Raw genomic sequence first — 22129 nt, 5'->3', positions numbered from 1 at the left:
AATAACTACCGGTAACTGTTGCTCATCCGCTGCCACAAGACCCTTGATCTGATCCACTATCTCTCCAAGAACAGCAATATTAAGTTTTAAACTGCAAAGAAAATGTAAATTATTTAGAAAATAAAAAATTGCTTATATAAACATATTAAGTGTTGAGTAAGGGCATCGAAAAAATACACTCCTCATTCTCAATTTGAATGACCAACATGTCAATAAGTTTGCCATCCTTCACATATTTTCTTTCACCCTCTACACCGGTCATAACTCCAGCAACGTTTAAAATAAATATCAAACAGAAGATTGTGCACAAATCACCCGTCTTAGTGATATTTTGTCATAAAAACAAAAGAAAAATCAACTTATGTACTTGTCATAAATCATACACTTACCAAACAAAAAAGGATGTTGAGGAGAGTATCCCATAATTTTTCTAAAAGGAACCAACTTAATACTATATAACGGCATTGCATCATAAAAAGAGGATAAGATAGTAGTTCTTTTTTAAAAAAATAATCGAAAATGATGTGATGTTGTGCGGTACAACCCACAGTTATTGCTATCTCCAAAGTATGTAAAAATATACATAGCCCCCTCCGATATCAATGATTCGAATACAGATATCAGATCCTTATCTACAGAAATATGCATAGTTGTTTCCTATTTTTTTTACAAAATAAAATATTTTATTATTTACTTTCTACACACAGTACCATTGTCCAACTAAATAAACGAACAAAATTTATATAAAATATTTCTTTCAACAAAAATAACTGAATAAATAAAAAATATGATTTAATTCCAAAATATTAAATATTAAGTATTAACTAACAGATTTATATTCACCCAAAAGGAAGAATATACATATAATAGATTCAAATATTTAATACTTTAATGTATAATATCATTATATTTTACACAAAAATTTAATTATATATTAACACAATAATTAAAATAAGATCTGAATCCATGACTTCCTTGCAGCAGTTCACCTCCATAAGTTACAGATAGGAAGCATCCCGGTGCGATAGCGATCTGAACGACAATAATATCAGTGAAAGTCTCCTCTTGCCGGTCCGCTATCTAACCTCTCTGGTCACATTAGCATCTCTCATCTTCATAGACCTCCTCACCGGCACAATTCCATCATCATCCCGTCGCCGTATAAGCAACCAGTCTTCTCATCTTTGCCGTTCTGAAGTTGCCAGTGCCAAGATACCGTTCTCCATTACTGGCGTATATGCTTGCTTGCTGAGAGAGAGAGAAGACCCAAAAAGACTAAAAGAGGACTTTAGGTGCGAGTTGAAATTAATTGTATGAGATCCGGGTAGGTTTTCTATCTGTCCAGTTTGGAATCGGGATTAGTCTCCATAGGCCCATGTTTTGTTAAGATGCAATGGAGGCAAGCAAGCCAACATGGTGTAGGCCCTACTTTTTTATTCCTTTTTATTATAATTCACAAGTTCTATGCTTTGTTTGATTGTTGTATAAATTATAAATTTACATTAGGCCACCTAGAAAATTAATTTATTTTACTTATGTTTTAGAATGAGTTTAATTAATAATTTGTTATATAAAATTATTTTATATTTTAATAAATCAAATCTAATGAATTAGTTAATAATACATAGAATAATTTCGTTTAGAATGAAAATTTTTTTGCCTTATATTACTTTTGCTTACAGAAATATAAAACTTAAAATTTAACAATCTATGGAATATAAAAAGCTAAGAAAATAAGGTGATTTATAACTTATCTTTAATTTATCTATAATATAATTAAATTTAATGAATTCAATTAGAATAAACAACAAATTATTTATTTTATTTCAAACTTTATAAATGAATAAACCAATTAACTAATATAAAAAATTACAATTAATATAATAAAATTAATCAAGTATTATATACTATAATAAATTACATTGATATTTAAATATCTAATCAAATTAATTAGTTGATATAATTAAGTTATATCAAAACACTTAAAAATACACCGTTCTTAATTAAATACTATCTATACTATATAAACCACATTTAAATCCATTTTTCCGTGCGCATATAATTTAAAGTAATTTACAATTTATTTGATTGAATATTATAATATAAAATAATTTATAAATTAACATTAATTCATATATAATATATAATTAAATTTAATAAATTTAATTAGAATAAACAATAAATTATTTATTTTATTTTAGACTTTATAAATAAAAAAACCAATTCACTAATATAACGAATTACAATTAATGTAGTATAATTAATTAAGTAATATAAATTATATTAAATTATATAGATATTTAAATATTTAATCAAATCAATTGAGTAAATAGTCAAATTGGTCCCCGAAAGATAACCCATTCTTCAAACGAGTCCCCGTAAGAAAAAGATAATAAAATTTGTCCGCGAAAAATTTAAAATTGGTAAAGTTAGTCCTTCCGTCAGTTGGATGATGACGTGGAGGGCTAATGCCACGTGTCACAATATGATTGGTTGACATGTCAGATCGGTGACACGTGGCACATGTCAGTGACACGTGGCATGCCACGTGGCACTTGATATGTAAAAAAGTTATTTATAATCAAAATAGTCCTTGAAAGTTCAGACGTAAGTCATTTTCATCCCTAAAAGTTTAAAAATTAATCAAATTAGTCCTTATATAATTTTTTTTATTTTTTCTTGATAATATTAAATTTAAAATATTTTTTTGATACTACTAATTTTAATAGAAATGTAATTGACAATAAAAAAATTAGTAATTGTATCTTTTTTCCTTAAAAATTTGTTCAATAAAATTATATCTCTCCTTTAATTCTTGTCAAAATCTCTCTATTCTTTTCTATTATAAAACCTTTTTCTTACATTATTACATTTTGTTGGAATATATATATATATATATATATATAACCTAAACTGTATTGAATAAATTGTATTGAATGAGTTAAAATAATTAAATCGAAAAATACTCTCCGAAGCATGCCACATCAACTCCATCATTAAGTGCAGAAATCCGATTTTTATATAATAGAGTATATTCAAGACTTTTATTTTTAACAATAAGGGATACGAAACGACAAGAAAATGTTGCGTTGTGAGGGATAGCGTTATGGTGGTAATCCACAAAGCGGAGCAGTAGAAGTAGCAGGGAAGAGACCTTATCCACCATATACCGGTGGCGGCAGCCTGCAGCGGCGGAGAGAACTCAATGGCGTCGTTACTTACATTTTCATCCATAATGAACCAACCTTTTAAGTTTCATCGTCCTCGTTTTACTCTCACAATCTTCAACTTCCACCGCCATTCTTCTTTCACTACCTCATCACCACGCCCACTCCCACTTTCTACTTTCAAGCTCACCGTCGCAAGCTCTTCGAGAAGCTTCTCTCGTTCCACCAAATTAGAGGGTCCCATTCCCTCACTCCCTCACTTCCTACCTCAAGCTACCCTTACCTCTTCCCAACCTCAATCCCTGTGAGTTACTTCTCTTCGAAATTCAATCTTTTTCTTTTTCAGTTCTCTGGGTATTTGTTTTGCCTTTTACTTCTGTCGAATTGAATTTGAATATTAATAGTAGGACGCATATATCTCTGTCACGACAACTATAAGCATAGTGTAAAAAAAAAGAGGAATTTTTGTTTTTGTATCCCCAATTGTAGAATTACAGGTTTAAATAAGAATAGGGATTAGGAATGGAAATAGTTTGCTTATTTTTTGTGTTTTTCCGAATAGTGTTGTACCAGACAACGAAGCTGCTTCGAAAGGTCGTATATACCATGAGACCTATGGATGTCAGATGAATGTTAATGATATGGAGATTGTCCTCTCCATCATGAACAATGCCGGCTATGGCGAAATAGTGAGTGTTCCTGAGAGTGCTGAAATAATATTCATTAATACTTGTGCCATTAGAGATAATGCTGAGCAGAAAGTGTGGCAGAGGCTTAACTATTTTTGGTTTCTTAAGAGGCATTGGAAGAGCAATGTTGCCACCGGAAGGTCGCAGTCCTTGCGCCCTCCGAAAGTGGTTGTTTTGGGATGTATGGCCGAGAGGTTGAAGGAAAAGATACTTGATGCAGACAAAATGGTTGATGTGGTCTGCGGTCCTGATGCTTATAGGGATTTGCCGCGGTTGCTGGAGGAGGTTGACTATGGCCAGAAGGGGATCAATACTCTTCTTTCCCTTGAGGAGACGTATGCCGATATTAATCCAGTTCGGATATCCAAGAACTCGATTAGTGCTTTTGTCTCTGTGATGAGGGGTTGCAACAATATGTGTTCATTCTGTATTGTGCCATTCACAAGAGGCAGAGAGCGATCACGCCCTGTGGATTCCATTGTGAAAGAGGTGGCAGAGCTCTGGAAAGAAGGCGTGAAAGAAGTAACACTTCTAGGGCAGAATGTGAACAGCTATAATGATGCATCCGGCATTGAGAAAGAGGTTGAACCAGGCTCCAACTGGAAATTTAGTGATGGGTTTTCCAGCATTTCTAAGGTGAAAACAATGGGTTTAAGATTTTCTGATCTGTTGGACCGACTCTCCTTGGAATTTCCTGAGATGCGATTCAGATTCACTTCTCCACACCCTAAAGATTTTCCGGATGAATTGCTTTATCTTATGCGAGAAAGACATAATATATGCAAACTGATACATTTACCAGCACAAACTGGAAGTAGTACAGTTCTTGAGAGGATGAGACGAGGATATACCCGAGAAGTTTATTTGGAGCTTGTACATAAAATTCGCAGCATTATTCCAGATGTGGCCTTGAGCAGTGATTTCATCTGTGGTAATATGCCTTTCAAGTTGCTCCCTTTCTATTCGTTAGTTTTTGGCTTTCTATAAAATTTCTGCATGAGAGATCAAGTTTTGCGTTTGTCACTTTTTTCTTTAATTTCATAATCATGTTGTATCTAATGCTGACCTTCTATTCTTGAGGCATCTAGATTTTTAGTTTTCATAAAGGAACGGAATACACAAATTCAACAGTTATGAATCCATCCAGCATATTTAGGAGGTGTAAAATTTTGTCAGCTGAAACCCTTGAGAACACTTTTTCGTTAACTTTCTACAACGAGTAATTGATAGAGAAGAGATTCTTGTTCCTTAAGAAAGGTCTATGGAAGTGGTGAATAAAATCTGCATTACCAAACATCAGCATCAACAATTAAGCCTTCTGTTTTTTTTGTTAGATGGAGTCTGCTACATAGATAAAGTGATGCCATCATGTGCTATCATATATATAATCCTCTTAATTGGCAACAGCATCATCATTGTCAAATATTTTGTTTCCTAATATATGATGGAACAGATGTATTTTGTTGAAAGTACAAAAGTCAAAAGGTAGATAAGCACGTTGCTAATTTAGCTACTTGTGTATGACTGTATGGTATTGCTACCCAAAACTTTAGGCTTTAGGGTTTTCTTTGCCACACCAATATTTAACTGCAGATTGATTCAATTCTTTCTATGTTTGGAATTCGAACAGGATTCTGTGGGGAAACAGAGGAGGAACATTTAGACACATTGAGTCTCGTAAAAGCTGTTGGTTATGATATGGCATTCATGTTTGCTTACAGCATGAGGGAGAAAACTCATGCCCACCGAAATTATGTCGATGATGTTCCTGAGGAAACAAAGCAGAGGAGGCTAACTGAACTCATTGAGGTTTTTCGTGAGAGCACGGGCAAGTGCTTTGACTCTCAGGTTGGAACCGTGCAGCTTGTGTTGGTTGAAGGACCTAACAAGAGAGCTCCGGATACCGAGCTTATGGGCAAGAGCGACAAGGGCCACAGGGTTTTGTTTGTCAATGTGCCAATACCAGACAGGGAAGATGTCAAGACACGGCGAAATCCTGTGGTTGGCGATTATGTTGAGGTGCGCATATCAAGATCTACAAGAGCATCACTCTTTGGTGAAGCGCTTGCTATCACCAAGTTGAGTTCATTTTACAATAATCTGGAAAAAGAAGCTGTTGCCTGCAGTGTATAGAGCCTTTCAGCATGAACAGCTTGACATGGAAATCTTTGCATAAATCCATCATAATTTTTTCCTTTACCTTGTTTTCATTTATTACACAACACATTTTATGTTAGAGAAAGATACAGCAAGGGAGTGGATTGTGCATTGCCAGTCTCTTTAAATTGTATTCTTTTTAAATCATCTCTTTGTAGCATATATTGCATATTTAGCTGTCTGTTTAAAACTTCCAAATAATGGTTGAGTTTATTTCTTGTAGCTTTCCTTTAAAACCATGATTTATGATTCGGCAACTGTCTGTCCCATTTTGGCAATCGATGGAAGAGTTCCGGTGACGATCACTTTTTGGCAACCGGGGGTGGAAAAAAATTTTGTTGTATATAAATAAAGGGTAAAAATGTAAAATTATCAATTTAAATTAAATTATTTTTTCGTTAAATTTCATTCATTTCTTATTGTATATTAAAATAGTAATCAAATTAATAATTTGTATAGAATATATATTAAAATATTAATTTTATTTTAAAATTAAAGGTAAATACCTTTCTGGTTCGTGACTTTTTTTCTGTGAGATATATCGTACCCTAATCATCCTTAAACTTTAATCCGCCCCCACCCATTAATAAAACGGTCCCGTTACGTTACCAACAACATATCTGCCAACCTCTATCAACTCTTATTTATAACTGTGTTTCATGGAAGTGTCTTCATAGATGTGTCTAATAAAAATGTCTTTTTTATGGTTGTGTTTAATAGAAGTGTCTTTATAGATATATTTTCTGGATATGTCTCTTTATATATGTATTTAAAATATAATAATTAATTATTGTTGACAATAAATTAACAGATAATATGTTGGTACCCTATACTTTTCCTTAATAAAATTAGACAAATTGACCCTTATAACCAGTTGACAATCTTACATGTCAGGTAAAATATGATGTGTCAATGTCAAGTGACACAGGTGTCAACTCCAAATGAATAACCACTCCCTCTTCTTCCTCCTCTCCCTCTCCCTCTTCTTTTTCCTCTTCTTCAGACTCATTATCATTACTATCTACTTCCACAATCTTAAAACTCTTCACGTATCAACCTTAACAAAATTATAAAGCTAGTAATCCATATATCATTAATAAGATTTGGGACAACTGGAAGACCTCAGCGAAGAGCTTGAATGCCTCACCAGATGCCACATGGGAACTCTTGTAACGCTTGCAAAGGACGAGGCATGGATAAATGACTCTGGACATAGTACCAATTAGGAAAGGGGGAGTTGTTAGCGGCGGCGCGAAGGACAGCGAAGATCTTGGTGACGTCGAGAAGATTGATGGTGATCGAGATGATAGTGACTAGCAAAGAGAAAGGAGAAGAATAGGAGGAAGAAAAAGGGAGGAGGAGGAGAAGAGAAGAGGATATTTTTTATTTATATTTTTTTTGTGACTCTTATTTTTTGCAGGGGAAAGATTTTTAGTCCTTGTAACTATTTGGAGTTGACACCTGGTACATACCCAACCTGCTGCCAGGGGTCAATTTGTCTAATTTTATTAATAGGTGGGAGCCAGGTTGAGGTTTAAGAATGAGTAAGGTGCGAAATCACGAAAAAAAAGTCAGAGACTGAACAAAATATTTACCTAAAATTAAATAAAATAACACATATATTTATATATAAATATATAATAACTAATTTGGTGGCTGATTTTTTACGTAACATAATATTTTTATTAATTTTTAATTTAATTTGTTTTAAACTAAATCAATTGAGTTTCAAATTCATCCTAAACCCTAAATATTAAAATTTATTAATTTTTAATTCAATTTGTTTTAAACTAAATCAATCAGTTTCAAATTCATCCTAAACCCTAAATATTAAAAAAGTAATATAGGAAAGAATGGAGTGTATATATGTTGACAAGTGAGTGAGGGTTGAGGAAGCATGTGGAAGGAACATGGTTTTTGGCCCACCACGAACCTAAATAGGCATCATCATGGGGTTTGAAGTCTAAGCAAAAAATTAAGGTCTATTACAAGATGTATGCCCGTATGTTTATAAATTGTTGATTGATTTATTATTTGATATGAAATATGGAGGAGAAAATAGGATATGTATAATGATTGGTGTAGGCTAAAGTGAGAGTAGTTGAAAGGGATCTGAAGCAGTTTTGAAGCATTGAAAGCCTTCATAAAAGCAAGGCAAGCTATGCATTATTGAACAGTGCACAGTGGTCCTGTCTCGTAAAGAAAGCCAAGGCCTTCAAAGACAGACGAGAGAGCAGTATAGTGTGTGTAGATAACTGTGTAGCAACAGAAGAAGGATGAAGACAAGACGTTCCAATTGAAGGGCCATCAACATTCATCAATGCACCGCACCCCTTCCCCTCTTCCCTCACGTGCCACACACCCAAAACGTTCTATTGTAGAACATGTAATTTTAATCACAAATGTGAAATACTACTAACATTCAGAATTCAGATTGATCGTCTCCCATGTCAATATTTCAGAGTAACGTAACACTTTCTACGTGTCACAATGGGACAGGTCCCTTTAGCAAGTTTTTCAACTCTTTGGAAAGTCCACCTACGGTCGTAATTACCATTCTTTTGTGTTAATGAGTTTCGTAGCCGCCCCCAATCCCCATTCAAGTTGTACACGGCCGACACCTTCTCATTATCATAAACCAACATTCATGCACATTTTCAACCGTCTTATTTTATCTTTATAGCAAAACAACAAGCTTATCTCAACCTATTTCATTCTTCTAGTTTAATTTCATAACTGTACTTTAGGGTTTATCGTTATTATTAAAAATCAAATTGCTTTTGTTATTCGGCAAGGGATAATTTGGAAGAAATATATTACTATTTTATTGGTTATCAACTTGGTCAATGTATATTGGATAGCTGTCAAGTTGAGGTCCAAAGATTATTTCTTGGTATGTACTACACTTAGAGCAGTACGTATAGCCTAGGATGATTATGGTATTCTATTGAGTTTATTATACGTCACAAGATTGAACCAAATTAACCAAGTAATTAACTAAGTCATGACTTAAAGCTCCATACTTAAAAGTGAAGAGAAACAAAAATATGGGAAGGACAAGCGTGGGTGGGCTTCGAGATTTGGGTTTCTTACATTTCTAAATAGAGTGAAGACAAAATAATAATGGAGCATGGCGAATTAGGTGAACCCAATACTGGTCATCTCATCTCATATTAAATGCCAAACAAATATTATTTATATGTATATTTTTATAAAACATATATTAAACATGAGAGGAATAAAAAGGAAAATAAAATAAAAAATTTATTTTTTAATTAAATGATTATAATTTAGTTTCTGAAAAGATCAAGAGTCGATTTTTATTCTAAGTAGTTAAGAGAAAAATAAAATTTGGTGACTACTATTGGTATAAAAGTATCTTTAAATAAAGATATTATTTGATTAATATTATATAATTTAACATATTTAATTAAAATTATCTAATGTAATATATGCTAATATTTTAGTTAATATTTTTACATAAAAGCATTTTCTTGTGAAGATTCACCCTAAAACTTATACATTTTTTTTTTGAGAAAAATTAAAGTAAGCTATTAAATAATTATATCAAAAAAATAAACTTTGAAATGTACAAGAGTCTTTTGTAATTCTCGAAAAAAAAAAAGAGTTTAGATTATTTTAATTTGAAGTGTATATTTTTATAAAAAAATCTAAAAAGCCATTATTTTTATTAAAATTTAGCTAGCATTTAATTAATAAAAAAATAGCGTATAATTTTATACTATTAAATATAATTTTATATCATTAAAAATATTAATAATAATTAATTAATAATTACAGATTACAAAATTTGTTGATACCTAGCACCACTGTATTTTTATTGGGACTAAAATAGTTGGGTTACTCTCTTTCACTTGTTTAGTAAGCTTTGTTTCTAGATATATAGTATTTAGATATAGATGATAGATATCCAATCCATCTCCTTCGTGTCTATCGTCTCTCGTTTACATGATATATATATGAGTCTCTTCACTCCAAAACAAGAAAAAGGTTTCTCCCTTAATCACCTCACTTTCTGTTTCCCTCCCTACCTATTCATTTTCCTTTCTTTCATCTAACACCTGCATGAACCCAAAACCGCCACGAGTCACTGCTTATGACTTGGTGGTTGGTATATATAACCAACAAGACATGGCATGGATTATTGTGACGGGGGTAATAATCAGCTTCATCACGAGTCTTTGTTGGTGGCTTCTCCGTGAAAATAACAAGAAGAAGAAGAAGAAGAAGGTGAGAAGGGGGAAGGTTCCAGAAGGGCGGTGGGGTTGGCCTATAATCGGAGAGACCCTTGATTTCATTGCCTCTGGCTACACTTCTCAACCGCAACCTCTCACCTTCTTGGAAAAGCGCAAGTCCATGTAAGTACTCATTCTTTGCATGCGCATCATCATCATCATTATTATTTCCATTCTCATCATGCTTCTTTTTCATTAGGGCAATAATAATGACATGCATGCTCCGCCAATATTATATACTATTAATTAATGCACATACAAGTGTGATTATTATTCCCACCACAAAAAACTTTAGTCAATTCTCAATTTTCGATGGAGAAAAGCAAAGTATTTATTGTATGTGAAATTGTGATGAGTCATAGTCATATTTTATTTGGAATAATATAATATGTATTCAGGATAACTAAAAAATTGAAAACCGCTAAAAGATTTCGTTATCCATCATACCAATATCTTTCTCCTCTATATGTGAAGGCCCAGTTTATTTTTGAAAATGATATGACTATGGTCCTTTCCATTCACCATTCCCATGTGTTGCTCACAATAATTTTGTCTTCCTGGTCCACACTCATGTACTATATCTAGTTATCTACTATAATAATAATAACGCACATACACTAGCTACTAACACTAATTATAGCTTAACTAGAAAAATTAAGCAGATTCAGTTTTTTTTTTCTTTAATTAATAACTTGTGGAGTTTATTTAATTCTAGTTTTTATTATAATTTGCGTGGCGAGGGAGAAAGACAAAGGTGAGTTCAGTTGTAGAGTTGTACGTTTTACCCTATGAAAAGTACTGAAAAGACGAAACGAGAGAATTAATGAGTGTACTATAGCTTTACAACGATGAAGGATGGATCCTTTCAAGTTTCAATAATTAAGGTTTTTCTTGCTATAAAGAAAAAGAAGCTAGCTAGCTAGCTTTAGGTATAGCCTATAATTGAGGCATCACTAGTTCCAAAATGGGACCGATGCAAAGTTAGGTCAAGGAATTAATGAAGCAAGCTAATTAATTAAAACATTTAAATATTTTTAATTAAGATAGAAAGGAAATTGAAATGTTTGTAGGTATGGGAATGTGTTCAAGACGAGCATATTGGGAAGCAGTGTGATAGTGTCGACGGAGGTGGAGGTGAACAAGGTGGTTCTGATGAACCAAGGGAACATGTTCGTCCCTGCTTATCCCAAATCAATAAGGGAACTCATGGGGGAACACTCCATACTCAACATGAACGGCACCCTCCACAGGAAGATGCATGCACTCATCGGAGGCTTCCTCCGATCCCCGCAGCTCAAGGCTCGAATCACCACTGACATTGAACGCGCTGTCAAACAATGCTTGGCCACTTGGACCTCGCACCAATCAATATACGTTCAAGATCAAGTCAAAATGGTATACTATATCTATATATACATACATAAATCAATTAATTAATTACTCTTTTTGATGAGTGTATGTATGTATGTATATGTCAGATTACGTTTAGTGTATTGGTTAAAGTTTTGATGAGCGTTGGTGCTGGTGAAGAGCTCAAGTTGTTGAAGAAAGAATTTGAAGAGTTCATCAAAGGGTTAATTTGCTTGCCCCTCAAGTTTCCAGGAACAAGGCTATACAAATCCTTGAAGGTTTATTATTAATTATTTAATTTACTTGGAATTGGTTTAGTTTGAATGATGAGATGCATGCATGCATGCAGGCGAAAGAAAGAATGGTGAAGATTGTGAAGAGGATAATAGAGGAGAGGAAAAAGAAGAAGAAGGAAAAATGTAGTAATGAAGAGGAGAAGGATGTGGTGGACGTGGTGTTAGGGAATGAGTGGAATCCGGAGCTGACGTTGGAAATGATGAGCTCGAACATAATAGAGATGATGATACCTGGTGAAGAGACCCTTCCTACTGCCATGACCATCGCTCTCTTCTTCCTTTCTAACTCCCCTCTTGCTCTTTCCAAACTCCGAGTAAGCCTCACTTTTTTACTCTAATTAAAGTTTGGTTTATATGTCTGATTTGGATTTGTTTTGTTATTACTAGGAGGAGAACATGCAACTGAAGAGGCAGAAGAGTAGTAGTCCTAACTCTTCAGATGAATATGCATGGACTGATTACATGTCACTGCAATTTACTCAGAATGTGAGTGTCTAACTCTATCTGCAATTTACATGTAGTTTAATCTTACTATTTTGCTTTCTATAAGGTCATAAGTGAAACTCTTAGAATGGCCAATATTGTCAACGGCATTTGGAGAAAAGCAGTCAAAGACGTAGAAATTAAAGGTGAGTTGTTTCGTTGTGCATGTATAACAAACTTACTTATCTATACTAATTAATTCTCTTTGGCTATATAATTCATCAGGGTACTTAATTCCTAAGGGATGGTGTGTTATGGCATCACTTACCTCTGTTCACTTAGACTCCAACAACTATGAAAACCCCTTTAAGTTTGATCCATGGAGATGGGAGGTAACAACTATATATGAAAACGTATCTATCATGATTATTTCATATATAATTCATAATCACATAAAACTTGCAGAAAATTGGAGCTGCGGCTAGTAACAACTGTTTTACCCCATTTGGCGGTGGACAGAGATTATGCCCTGGGTTAGAACTCTCTAGGCTAGAGCTTTCTATTTTCCTTCACCATCTTGTCACTACTTACAGGTAAATAGTATATGAACTTTTCTTTTTTTAAAGGAAAATAATGATTTTGCGATTTCATTCTGTAATCTTTTCTTTCAAGCAGATGGGTAGCTGAGACAGATGAAATAATATACTTTCCAACCGTCAAGATGAAAAGAAAGCTGCCAATTAGTGTAGAACCCATTAATGCATGATTGAATTAGATTATAAATAAATCCCAGTAGTGTACAGAGGGATATTTATTTTAACATGGGGAATAAAATAAGAATTGAAGGAAGACAATGGGAAATGTTTTTATGTATTCACTTCTTCTTGTACATCAAGTCCATAGACATCTCTTTATAATGGAATGGAATGGAATTTCAATGTTTATCCAATAAGAAAAGAATTTGTGTTCGTTCTGGGTAGAAGACATAATGAATACAAATAATATATCTTATAACAAAAAGGGACATTTCAAGAACTGAAATGTTTAGTAATGAAAAAGTATTAGCCACATTTTTTTAATTTGTTTTGTTTAACATTCATTAATTGTTGCTAGAATTAATAAATGTTAAATAAGATAAATTTGGACTGTTTTAGCTGATTTTTTATTATTTCTTTGCGCATTATTGAGAAAACGATTTATCATTTATGCATGCATGTATTCTTTGATTTATTTTGCTAGCTTTACAGGCATTTATTTAGTTCTAGTGTCGCATCATCTTGCGGGGGAGAGAGCTGCCTTTGGGCCCTCCTTCTATCTTGGTACTAGTACTGAATGCAAGCAAGTGGGATGATTAAATAGCTATAATCATACCTTGTCTTCTATCAATTAAAATTTTCTCTACTTGGTTGTTCTTTGAAATTTTCATTGTACTTTAAATTCATCTTTTAGATTTTAATTAACCAAATTTAGACTTTTAAATTTCGATTTGTGACTAGTATTTAGTCTCTGAATTTATCTCCATCAATGAGTTGAGTTGGCACATTAAGTTGATCGAGCGACGGTAATCGCAACAGAGGTTGCTTAGAATGGCAACACGAAGAGAAAGTAATAGTCGAGTGATTTGCGCAAGAATGATTTCTCCTGTAAAAACTAAAAAGATGTAGTTTAATTCGTGAATTTACACAACCATAAAATGATATCATTTCATATCATGGCAAGTTGGCAACCTAATGTGTCAATTTAGCTCATTGTTAATGAAGTAAACTCTGAACTAATGCGAGTTACCAATCGAAATTTAAGAATCCAAATTGAGTTAATTGAAAATTTATGAGTTAATCTAAGACATGATACAAATTTCAGAAGTGATTTTGAGTGTTAACTCATATCTGCTGTGGGTTTTGCGTTGCTTTCGGCCCCATGCCGTGAAATTAGCTCGAGCTCTGCTACAGGCTACTAAAACTTTTCAATATTCAATACCATAAAAAAAAAAAATCTTCAATATTAGCGCAAAGTGAAGATGCTCCGCTTATGCATGCAGCTTAAACTATTTTATACCTATGGGAATTAGGGACTATTATCGCCGAGAAAGAAAATAGGACAAACTATCGCCATAAAATGTGTATTACTTAATTAAATTCATAACTACTATTTATATATTAAAATCAACTATCTTATTTGTGTATAAATATATATTTTATATTTTAATATATATTATATATTAGTGATTATTTTTTTTTACGGTAATTTTCAGCGGTAAATCAAGAATTAATCCACTACAATACTAAACTTCATTTAAGGATTTATTACTCGCCAATGAATTACTGCTATGAGTGACATACAGGTTAGCCCACATTGTCCCGTCTAGTGAGACAATCCCAAATGTATACCCCACCCCGTCTAATGGTAGATTGACGGCAAAGCCTACTTATTTTTGTTTTTATTTTTAAATCATTAAATATTAAAAAATATATAATTTCACAAATATTTTAATAAACTTATAAATTTTAAAGTATAGTTATCAGAACCGAACCGATAATCAACCCGGTCATATGACCGGGTCATCGGGTTATTGGTTCAATCGGTGGGTCACTAATTCACCTGGTTAACCCGGTCATAACTAAAAAAATATAAAATTATATTAATAAAATTGAAATAATGTCTTAAAACTTAAAATGCGAGTCTTACAAACATTAATAATCAAATATCAAGTCTTAAACATAACTAATAATCTAAAGAGAGTTAATAAACTAGTTTTTAGTACAAAATATGTTCTCAATTTAAATCAACTAGAGCAAGTTAAAGATAACACAATCATTAAATCAAGTCCAAGGGGTGAGCTCAAAGTCGGCATCAACATCTTCATAGGGCAAATTAGGAGCTTGATCAACATTTTCCTCATTTTGATTTGTATCCATATCTTCCATAGCATTGTTACTTGGTCCATCATTATCTTGGTCATCTTCCAAATTTAATTGATCTACATTTGTGTATTTTTGACAAATCAATATCAAGAATAATTCATAATAGCAACTGACGATTAAAATATTCAAGCAATTGAAGAATTTACCTAGATCATCCAAAGTTGGTTGAATGGACATATTTGCCAAATTATTTCGTAGAGCATCAACCTCTTCAGGAGTTAAAAACGGCGGTGAATCTTCCAATATCCAATTCGAATGCTCATCAAATGTATCAAGACAAATTGGATCATAGCTTTGCTTTCTCATTAGATTCCTATGTTATCAAGTTATGTAATTACTAAACTAAAGATTAAATTTTAATGAACAATACTTTTTAAAATTAGATAAATAATTATAGAAGATACCTTTGTTGTAGCCTCAAGTTATAATGAACGAAAACAAGATCATTAAGCTTTTGGTGTTCTAACCGATTCCTCTTCTTTGTGTGGATGTGTTCAAAAATACTCCAATTTCGCTCACAACCAGAAGAACTACAAGTTTGACTTAAAACACGAATGGCTAACTTTTGTAAATTTGGTGCTCCAGTTCCATAAGATTCTCACCATTGGTCTTAAAATCAAAAGAGGCAATGCATTACAAATAGCTTTTCTAAATAAATTAACGAATAAAGAAAGATAAAACCAAATAAAATATTTATCTGGCATCACTGTGCTTCGTTCACGCAGTGCAGATTGTCTTCCAAAATCATCTTCAGTATTAGAATATATTCTCTTCTCACTTGTCAACTTAGTATTCAATTCTGGATCATCATATGAATATTTCTCAATTACATCTAGTAGGCCAGAAGTGGTTTGCATATGTTTTTCAAATTCAGCAGCATTGAATCGAAAAGCAGGGTTTAACCAATAGCCAGCAGCATGAAGATTTCTTTTAAGTTGTGAATCCCAACGAGTATCCAAAATCTTCAAGTAAGGCTCCACAATCTTCTTTCTTCGTCGAAACCTCTTCACCATCTCTTCTCTAGCCATATTAAAAGCTTGATAAAGAAAACCCATTGCAGCTTTATCTTCACTATCCACAATACGAAGCACACGAACTATCCACCGGGTCAATTACAAGTCCAGTTCAACATATGGCTCGGCCCAGACAAGTGACCGGGTGACTGGGTTTCCAGTCGAACCGGCCGGGTCGAGCCGGGTCTGATAACTATGTTTTAAAGACAAAAAAATTATCATTTTCAAATTTATAAACACTAAAATTTTTATAATTTTAAATATCTAATAAACATAACTATTAACCAAGATTTTTGAAGTAAAATCATAGAATGGCGGTCTTGCTGGGTAACCCCCGCGCTGTCAAAACCCGCCAAAACTCTGGGTTAGGCGATGCAAGTTAAACTGGCAGTCTTAAATTTATAGTTCAGTCCGCCTCTTTTGGCGAGTTACGATCCGGCAGATTTTGGCCCATTTGCCACCCCTAGTTGCTGCATACACAAAACGGAATTTGAATCCCAAAATTTACTTAAGTGAACTGGTGAATTAACCCCGATATTAGTGACTAATTTTAAATTTTAATATACGTCTGAGAATTAAATTTAGGGGTATGAACAGCAAAATTTGCATGTTATCTCTCACTTTGTTAGGAACTTTCACATGCTTCATCATAAACACACAGAAGCTTATAAAGAAGAAACTATTAGTATTTGTTAAGCTTTACAATAAATTATGCAAGGCCTACAATAAACATAGCGAATCGTTATAAACAAAATAACTCTGCATGAATTTGTTACCCAGTTTCAGGCTTTCACTAATGCAAAAATTCAAAGGTTTTAATATCATCAAGACCTTCACATTGATTTCAATATGAATCTCTTTTTCTTTTCTTTATATATGTAAGGCCTGCATTCCATGGAGCAGTTGCTAACCAGGGGGCACTAGCCATCATCTTCATCAAATCTATCTTCATTAGAGTTCTTGCGACAGTCATGAAAATATATGCCAGCTCCATTGAACAATGAGAGCAAATGCAGCAATTCCTCAATAGAAAGTTTGGAAGGCCGTTTGTCTTCATACCCTCCCGTTTTAAGCACCCCAATAATCTTTTCCTTAAAAGACCTCCGAGACCCCCCTTCATCCTCATCATCCTCATCATCTTCTTCTTCTTCAGCAAAACCAGACACATTGGACAGTTTGGACAAGCTTAAAAGTTTGGACTTTTGCTTAAAGGTGGCCCCAAGTGTCTTGTTCTTCCTGCTAAAACAAGTCCTGGTGAAGGCCCTCCACTCATGCATATCCACATCTGGAACCTGATCTTTGGGGCGGATTATGACAACAGAGGAATCAACTTTGGGGCATGGCAGAAAGTCCCTCTTGCTAACATCCATGACAAACTCCACGTCAGCCACAAGCTTCACGTTCACCGCCAATCGGTTGAACTCAGAATCACCGGGATTAGCCAGTAACCTTCCAGCAAACTCCTTCTGAAGCAGAAGAGTTGCACTCCTAAATGGGCTTGCCCCATACACCAGTTTCATCAGAAGAGGTGACGAAATCCCATAAGGAATGTTCGCCACCACGAGATCAAAGTGTGGGAATCGTATTCGCAACGCATCTTTTTGTATAACCTGAAACCCCCAAGGAGAAAAATAAAAACTTTCGTTGAGGCATTTCATCGAACACGTGGATGACTAAAAGAAGTAACGTTAGAAAACTTTTACAGTTAGGTAGTTAGTTAGTTACGTTGAGCTTGTGGCGGAGGCCGTGTTGTAGGACGCGCTTCTCGAGTACATGTACCATGCGATCGTCGATCTCGACGGCGACGACCCTGTGGGCGGCTTCTAGAAGCTTGAGGGTGAGGTTGCCGGTGCCGGGTCCTATCTCGAGGACAGTGTCAGTGGGATTGATAGCGGACCTCCGAACGATGGTGTCGAGAATTCGAGGGTTGACGAGAATGTGTTGACCTCTGCTCTTGTAGAAACGAAAGCTCTCTTCTTTTTCACTATTGCCACCGCCACCATTGTTGACATCGTGGTGGTGGAGTTGCCGCGGTGACAGTTTTTGTAGACTATAGGGGATTAACCCAAGGACGCGCCTTGGGGCTCCAAGCATGGTCAGGTACCATTGCTTGCTTCTTCGCGACGTTGGACATAGATCTTCTCTTGATTGGGCCGTATTGAAGTCCAAACAATCTTATTCAAGCCCATATAGTTTTCCTCTTTGTATCTGGGCCCAAACAAATACCTTTCTCCTTTTTCTTTATCCAAATGCAAAAATAGTTTGTTCTCTTATGTTCTTGGAGATGTAATAGGATTATTATTGTCAAATGTATATTTGTAATCATTCAATAAACTAATAAGTCAGCGTACCATATTTGATAGCATCAGCAAGTAGTGAGAGTGAATTGGATAAAAGGCATACGTACTCATTATTATGTATAAATATTGTGGGACACAAGCAGGGTTGAGTAGTTGAAGATGATGGCAAATTAGATTGGAGCCATATACTTTGTCAGTTTGTCTATTCATGAATGGGGGGACAACTGGGGGCTAAAGTAAAACGAAAGAACTTGAGAACAAAGCATGGAGCAAATCAATTATTGTTACAAAGCTTACGGGGAATTCCTAATTCATAATTTATGGCAAGTATGCCAGCCACGCTCTTCTCAGTCCCTTTGAATGCATGCTTTAATTTACTTTTCGTTGACCATTCCTTCCCAATACAAAATAATTGTTCCTTGCTCCTTGCTTTGCTTTGCTTTTGGGTTTACTTCCCATGCCAATGATTTATACATAGCTTCATTTACGTTGTCCTTCCTATGACACACTATATATAACAACATAATTTTGGCGGTTGCTATTTACCTTTACCTGCCCCGTGTTCTAAAGGAGTGACATACGAAGTTGGAATGGATTTGATTCAAATGTTGTCTCCTTACAAGATTAGTTTCCAGAGTATTATTATAATCGTCCACTACTAAAATTATTATGACATAAAGATAACAATAATAATATATATATATATATATATAAAGAACATTAGGCCAACCTAATAACTACTTATATTAACATTATCGAAGCAAAAAGGATTAGCTTAATTCTAGATCGAAGAATTAAGAGAAAAAGAAAAGATATTGCAAAAACAAGCTTTTTGTGGCGCCATGTATAGAGAGGAATTCATTTAGTTCCCGCCAAAACCAAAATGGAGAATAAAGTCCGATTGGTCTAATTATTGAAAAAGCGAACGCAATATCAATACGATATGTGGACCAAATTCTAGGTTGAGCAACTTTACGCCATATAAAAATTAGAACCCATTACTCCATTAGCTTTGTCAAATAGTAGTGGCTGCCTAACCCTAACCCCATAGTATTATATATACTGCCATTACATATATTATATTCTAAAGGGTCCTGAAATAACTAAACAGAAAAGAATAGTGCACTATACTTACCGTTTTGAATAAATATATCTTACAGTCGAAGGAATCTCCATGGAGGCCAGCAGGCTCATTCAAAATGTTAAATAATGAAACCCTTTTTTTTTCTTCCCAAGTATATATTCAGCATGTTTGGTCGTGGGGGTTTACAATACAACCACACCTTTTAAACAACATCTACTAATTAATGAATAGATTAAGTTATGGTGGTTAAAAAAAGTTAGTTGTGATTAAATTCCGTATTTCAAGAAGTAGTTAGAGTTCGTTATTAGCTGCTGTCATATTCGATAGCTACCTGAAGTGTACTTGTGTATACAAAGTCTTCATAAAAACCAACTATATATTATTCCATTTAATATGCATACGAGAATAATTTCTTCTCTATCTTTCTCTTTAAATTTTAATTAGTTGAGTAAATTTTCCTTTAATGACAAAAATTTGAGAGTGAGGAATAAAATACAGAAGAAAATAAAGAAAAAACAAAGCCATGGGTGTTTTTGACACTTCACTAAAGTTTGGCTAAAATATAGCTATTTACCTAATTTTGTTTTGTATTTCAGTTATCAACTATGTGAGATATACATCAAAATAAGTTACTAATATAAAATATATATTAAAATATAAAATATATATTAAAAATAAATTAAATAATAATTATATTTATACACAAATATAAAATAACTGATTTTAATAGTTAAATTTTATATACAAATAATATTTTTGTGTAGTTATTTTTCTGTACTTTAATTTGTTTGAGAGCCTTTCACTGCATTCTGTTATAGAGCTTCAAGCTCTCATTAGTTTCAATCCACAACTCTTACATTATTAAGTTATGCTTCCTAGTTGATTTCACGTAGCAAAAATACTGTTTATTTCAAGAGTCAAATTCTGTTAGTAATATAAAATCTTAATTAGTTAATAGAAAAGAAATTCACTGAAATAACAATAGATCCAAATGAGTCATGCCAAATTCACTCAGAGTAGGTGCGGCTTACAATAATTCATGCTACCTATAAATTCATAAAAGTAAAAATATCATTCAGAACATACATAATCACATCACACAGCAACGAATACAACACTTGTTTCGTCGCACTGCTAGCCACCTTCGCCGCCATTTGTCGCTTTAATGCCTTATGCATGGAGAATGAGTTAGAAAAATGTTTTTATTATACTGAATAAAAATATAATATTGTAATTTCTCATAGGAAAACAAGCTTTACTTGAATTTACTCTTTGTATCAGGGTATACTTTAAAATACTTAAGTCCATTATCTTTAATATTAATTCACGTGTATAAATTTTAATAAATATAAAATTATATTGATTTAGGTATATAAATTTTGATAAATATAAGTGTAAATTATATATTTTATATATGTAAATTTTTATAAATATAAAGTATTGATTCTAAATAATAATATTTGCTGATTCTATAGTATTGTTAATTAAATACAAATATAATTTTTATGATAATAGTCAATATATCAAAAATAAATTATGATATTAAGCAAGTAAAGGTACAAGGTAGTAGAGGACAAGGATATGAGCTATGAGGCAATAGGCATTAATTGAGATAATAATGTGTGTATATAATCCCACAAAGCACAAAGATCCTCGTGATTTTGTGTGAACCAGGGCCATTTCTCTTCCACCTTCCTGCGCGTGATCCCAAAGCTCAACGGACCGACGTTAACGGCGACAGGATCCCAGGAGCCACAAGCCCACTACCCTAACGGTGTTAATAACCCGCTTTGGTTCATGCGTGGCACGTGCTGGGGCTCTACTTTCTTAGTGGTGGGCCCCACAAATGCATGAATCCGTTATGACGTGGACCACTAACATCCATCCCTTAGCCACTCACGTCTTGTATTCCTCTTTTCTTTCTTCAACCACTTAGAATCAATTTTCCGAGTGGTTAGTGGTTATTCATACCAATTACGAGTTAAATCTCAATTTGGCCTTAAAATTTGGCCGAATACTCAAAATGATTTTCATAATTTTGTTGGCTTCAATTAGAATCTTTAAATTTATAATTGTGGCTCCAGTTTGCTCCTGCGATCATCTCCGTCACTAGAATGCTGATCTAGCGCAATTTCATGACATGATAGACACTACTTAAACAATGGTGTATTAATTTTGCGCGCAAATTCTTTGAAAATCACGTAGTGTAAGGGTTTTCTCGATTTTTGGCAACTTATGATCGTCGTAGTGGAAAGAAAGAGAGTTTTAACCCACAAAAAACTGAAACGACGTGGTTTCCAAAAGGTTTGGGTGCGAAACCAATGCGCCGTCGTTTAAGTAGTGTTCACCGTGTCATACAATTGCATTAAATCAATATTCTGGTGACAAAGATGATCGCAGAGGCAAGTTGGAGCCACAATTACAAATTTAAAGTTCTAATTGAGGCCAACGAAATTATGGGGATCATTCTGAG

General features: G+C 33.8%; 3 protein-coding genes across 3 annotated transcripts; 2 read left to right on the top strand and 1 right to left on the bottom strand.

Moving 5' to 3' along the window:
• The first annotated feature begins 3032 nt into the window (after positions 1-3032).
• LOC107642923 (Methylthiotransferase) lies at positions 3033-6270 on the top strand. The gene is made up of 3 exons (XM_016346431.3): positions 3033-3471; positions 3730-4787; positions 5487-6270. The coding sequence occupies exons 1-3, from the start codon at positions 3206-3208 to the stop codon at positions 5987-5989; spliced, it is 1827 nt and encodes a 608-aa protein (XP_016201917.1). The 5' UTR covers positions 3033-3205; the 3' UTR covers positions 5990-6270.
• Positions 6271-9925: 3655 nt separating this feature from the next.
• ROT3 (Cytochrome P450 superfamily protein) lies at positions 9926-13295 on the top strand. The gene is made up of 9 exons (XM_016346430.3): positions 9926-10392; positions 11340-11664; positions 11748-11897; positions 11969-12229; positions 12303-12401; positions 12466-12544; positions 12624-12730; positions 12804-12931; positions 13014-13295. The coding sequence occupies exons 1-9, from the start codon at positions 10100-10102 to the stop codon at positions 13102-13104; spliced, it is 1533 nt and encodes a 510-aa protein (XP_016201916.2). The 5' UTR covers positions 9926-10099; the 3' UTR covers positions 13105-13295.
• Positions 13296-16931: 3636 nt separating this feature from the next.
• Positions 16932-18374, bottom strand: DIM1B (Ribosomal RNA adenine dimethylase family protein). The gene is made up of 2 exons (XM_016345170.3): positions 17998-18374; positions 16932-17882 (listed from the first exon to the last, which is right to left on the bottom strand). Exons 1-2 carry the CDS (start codon positions 18364-18366, stop codon positions 17193-17195), a joined length of 1059 nt encoding a protein of 352 aa, XP_016200656.1. The 5' UTR covers positions 18367-18374; the 3' UTR covers positions 16932-17192.
• Between the last annotated feature and the right edge of the window lie 3755 nt (positions 18375-22129).

Source organism: Arachis ipaensis, chromosome B5 (assembly GCF_059453495.1).
Source record: "Arachis ipaensis isolate K30076 ecotype BB chromosome B5, ASM5945349v1, whole genome shotgun sequence".
Taxonomy (NCBI): Eukaryota; Viridiplantae; Streptophyta; class Magnoliopsida; order Fabales; family Fabaceae; genus Arachis; species Arachis ipaensis.
The sequence above is the reverse complement of the archived record's forward strand: the minus strand, read 5'-3'. Positions and strand labels throughout refer to the sequence as shown.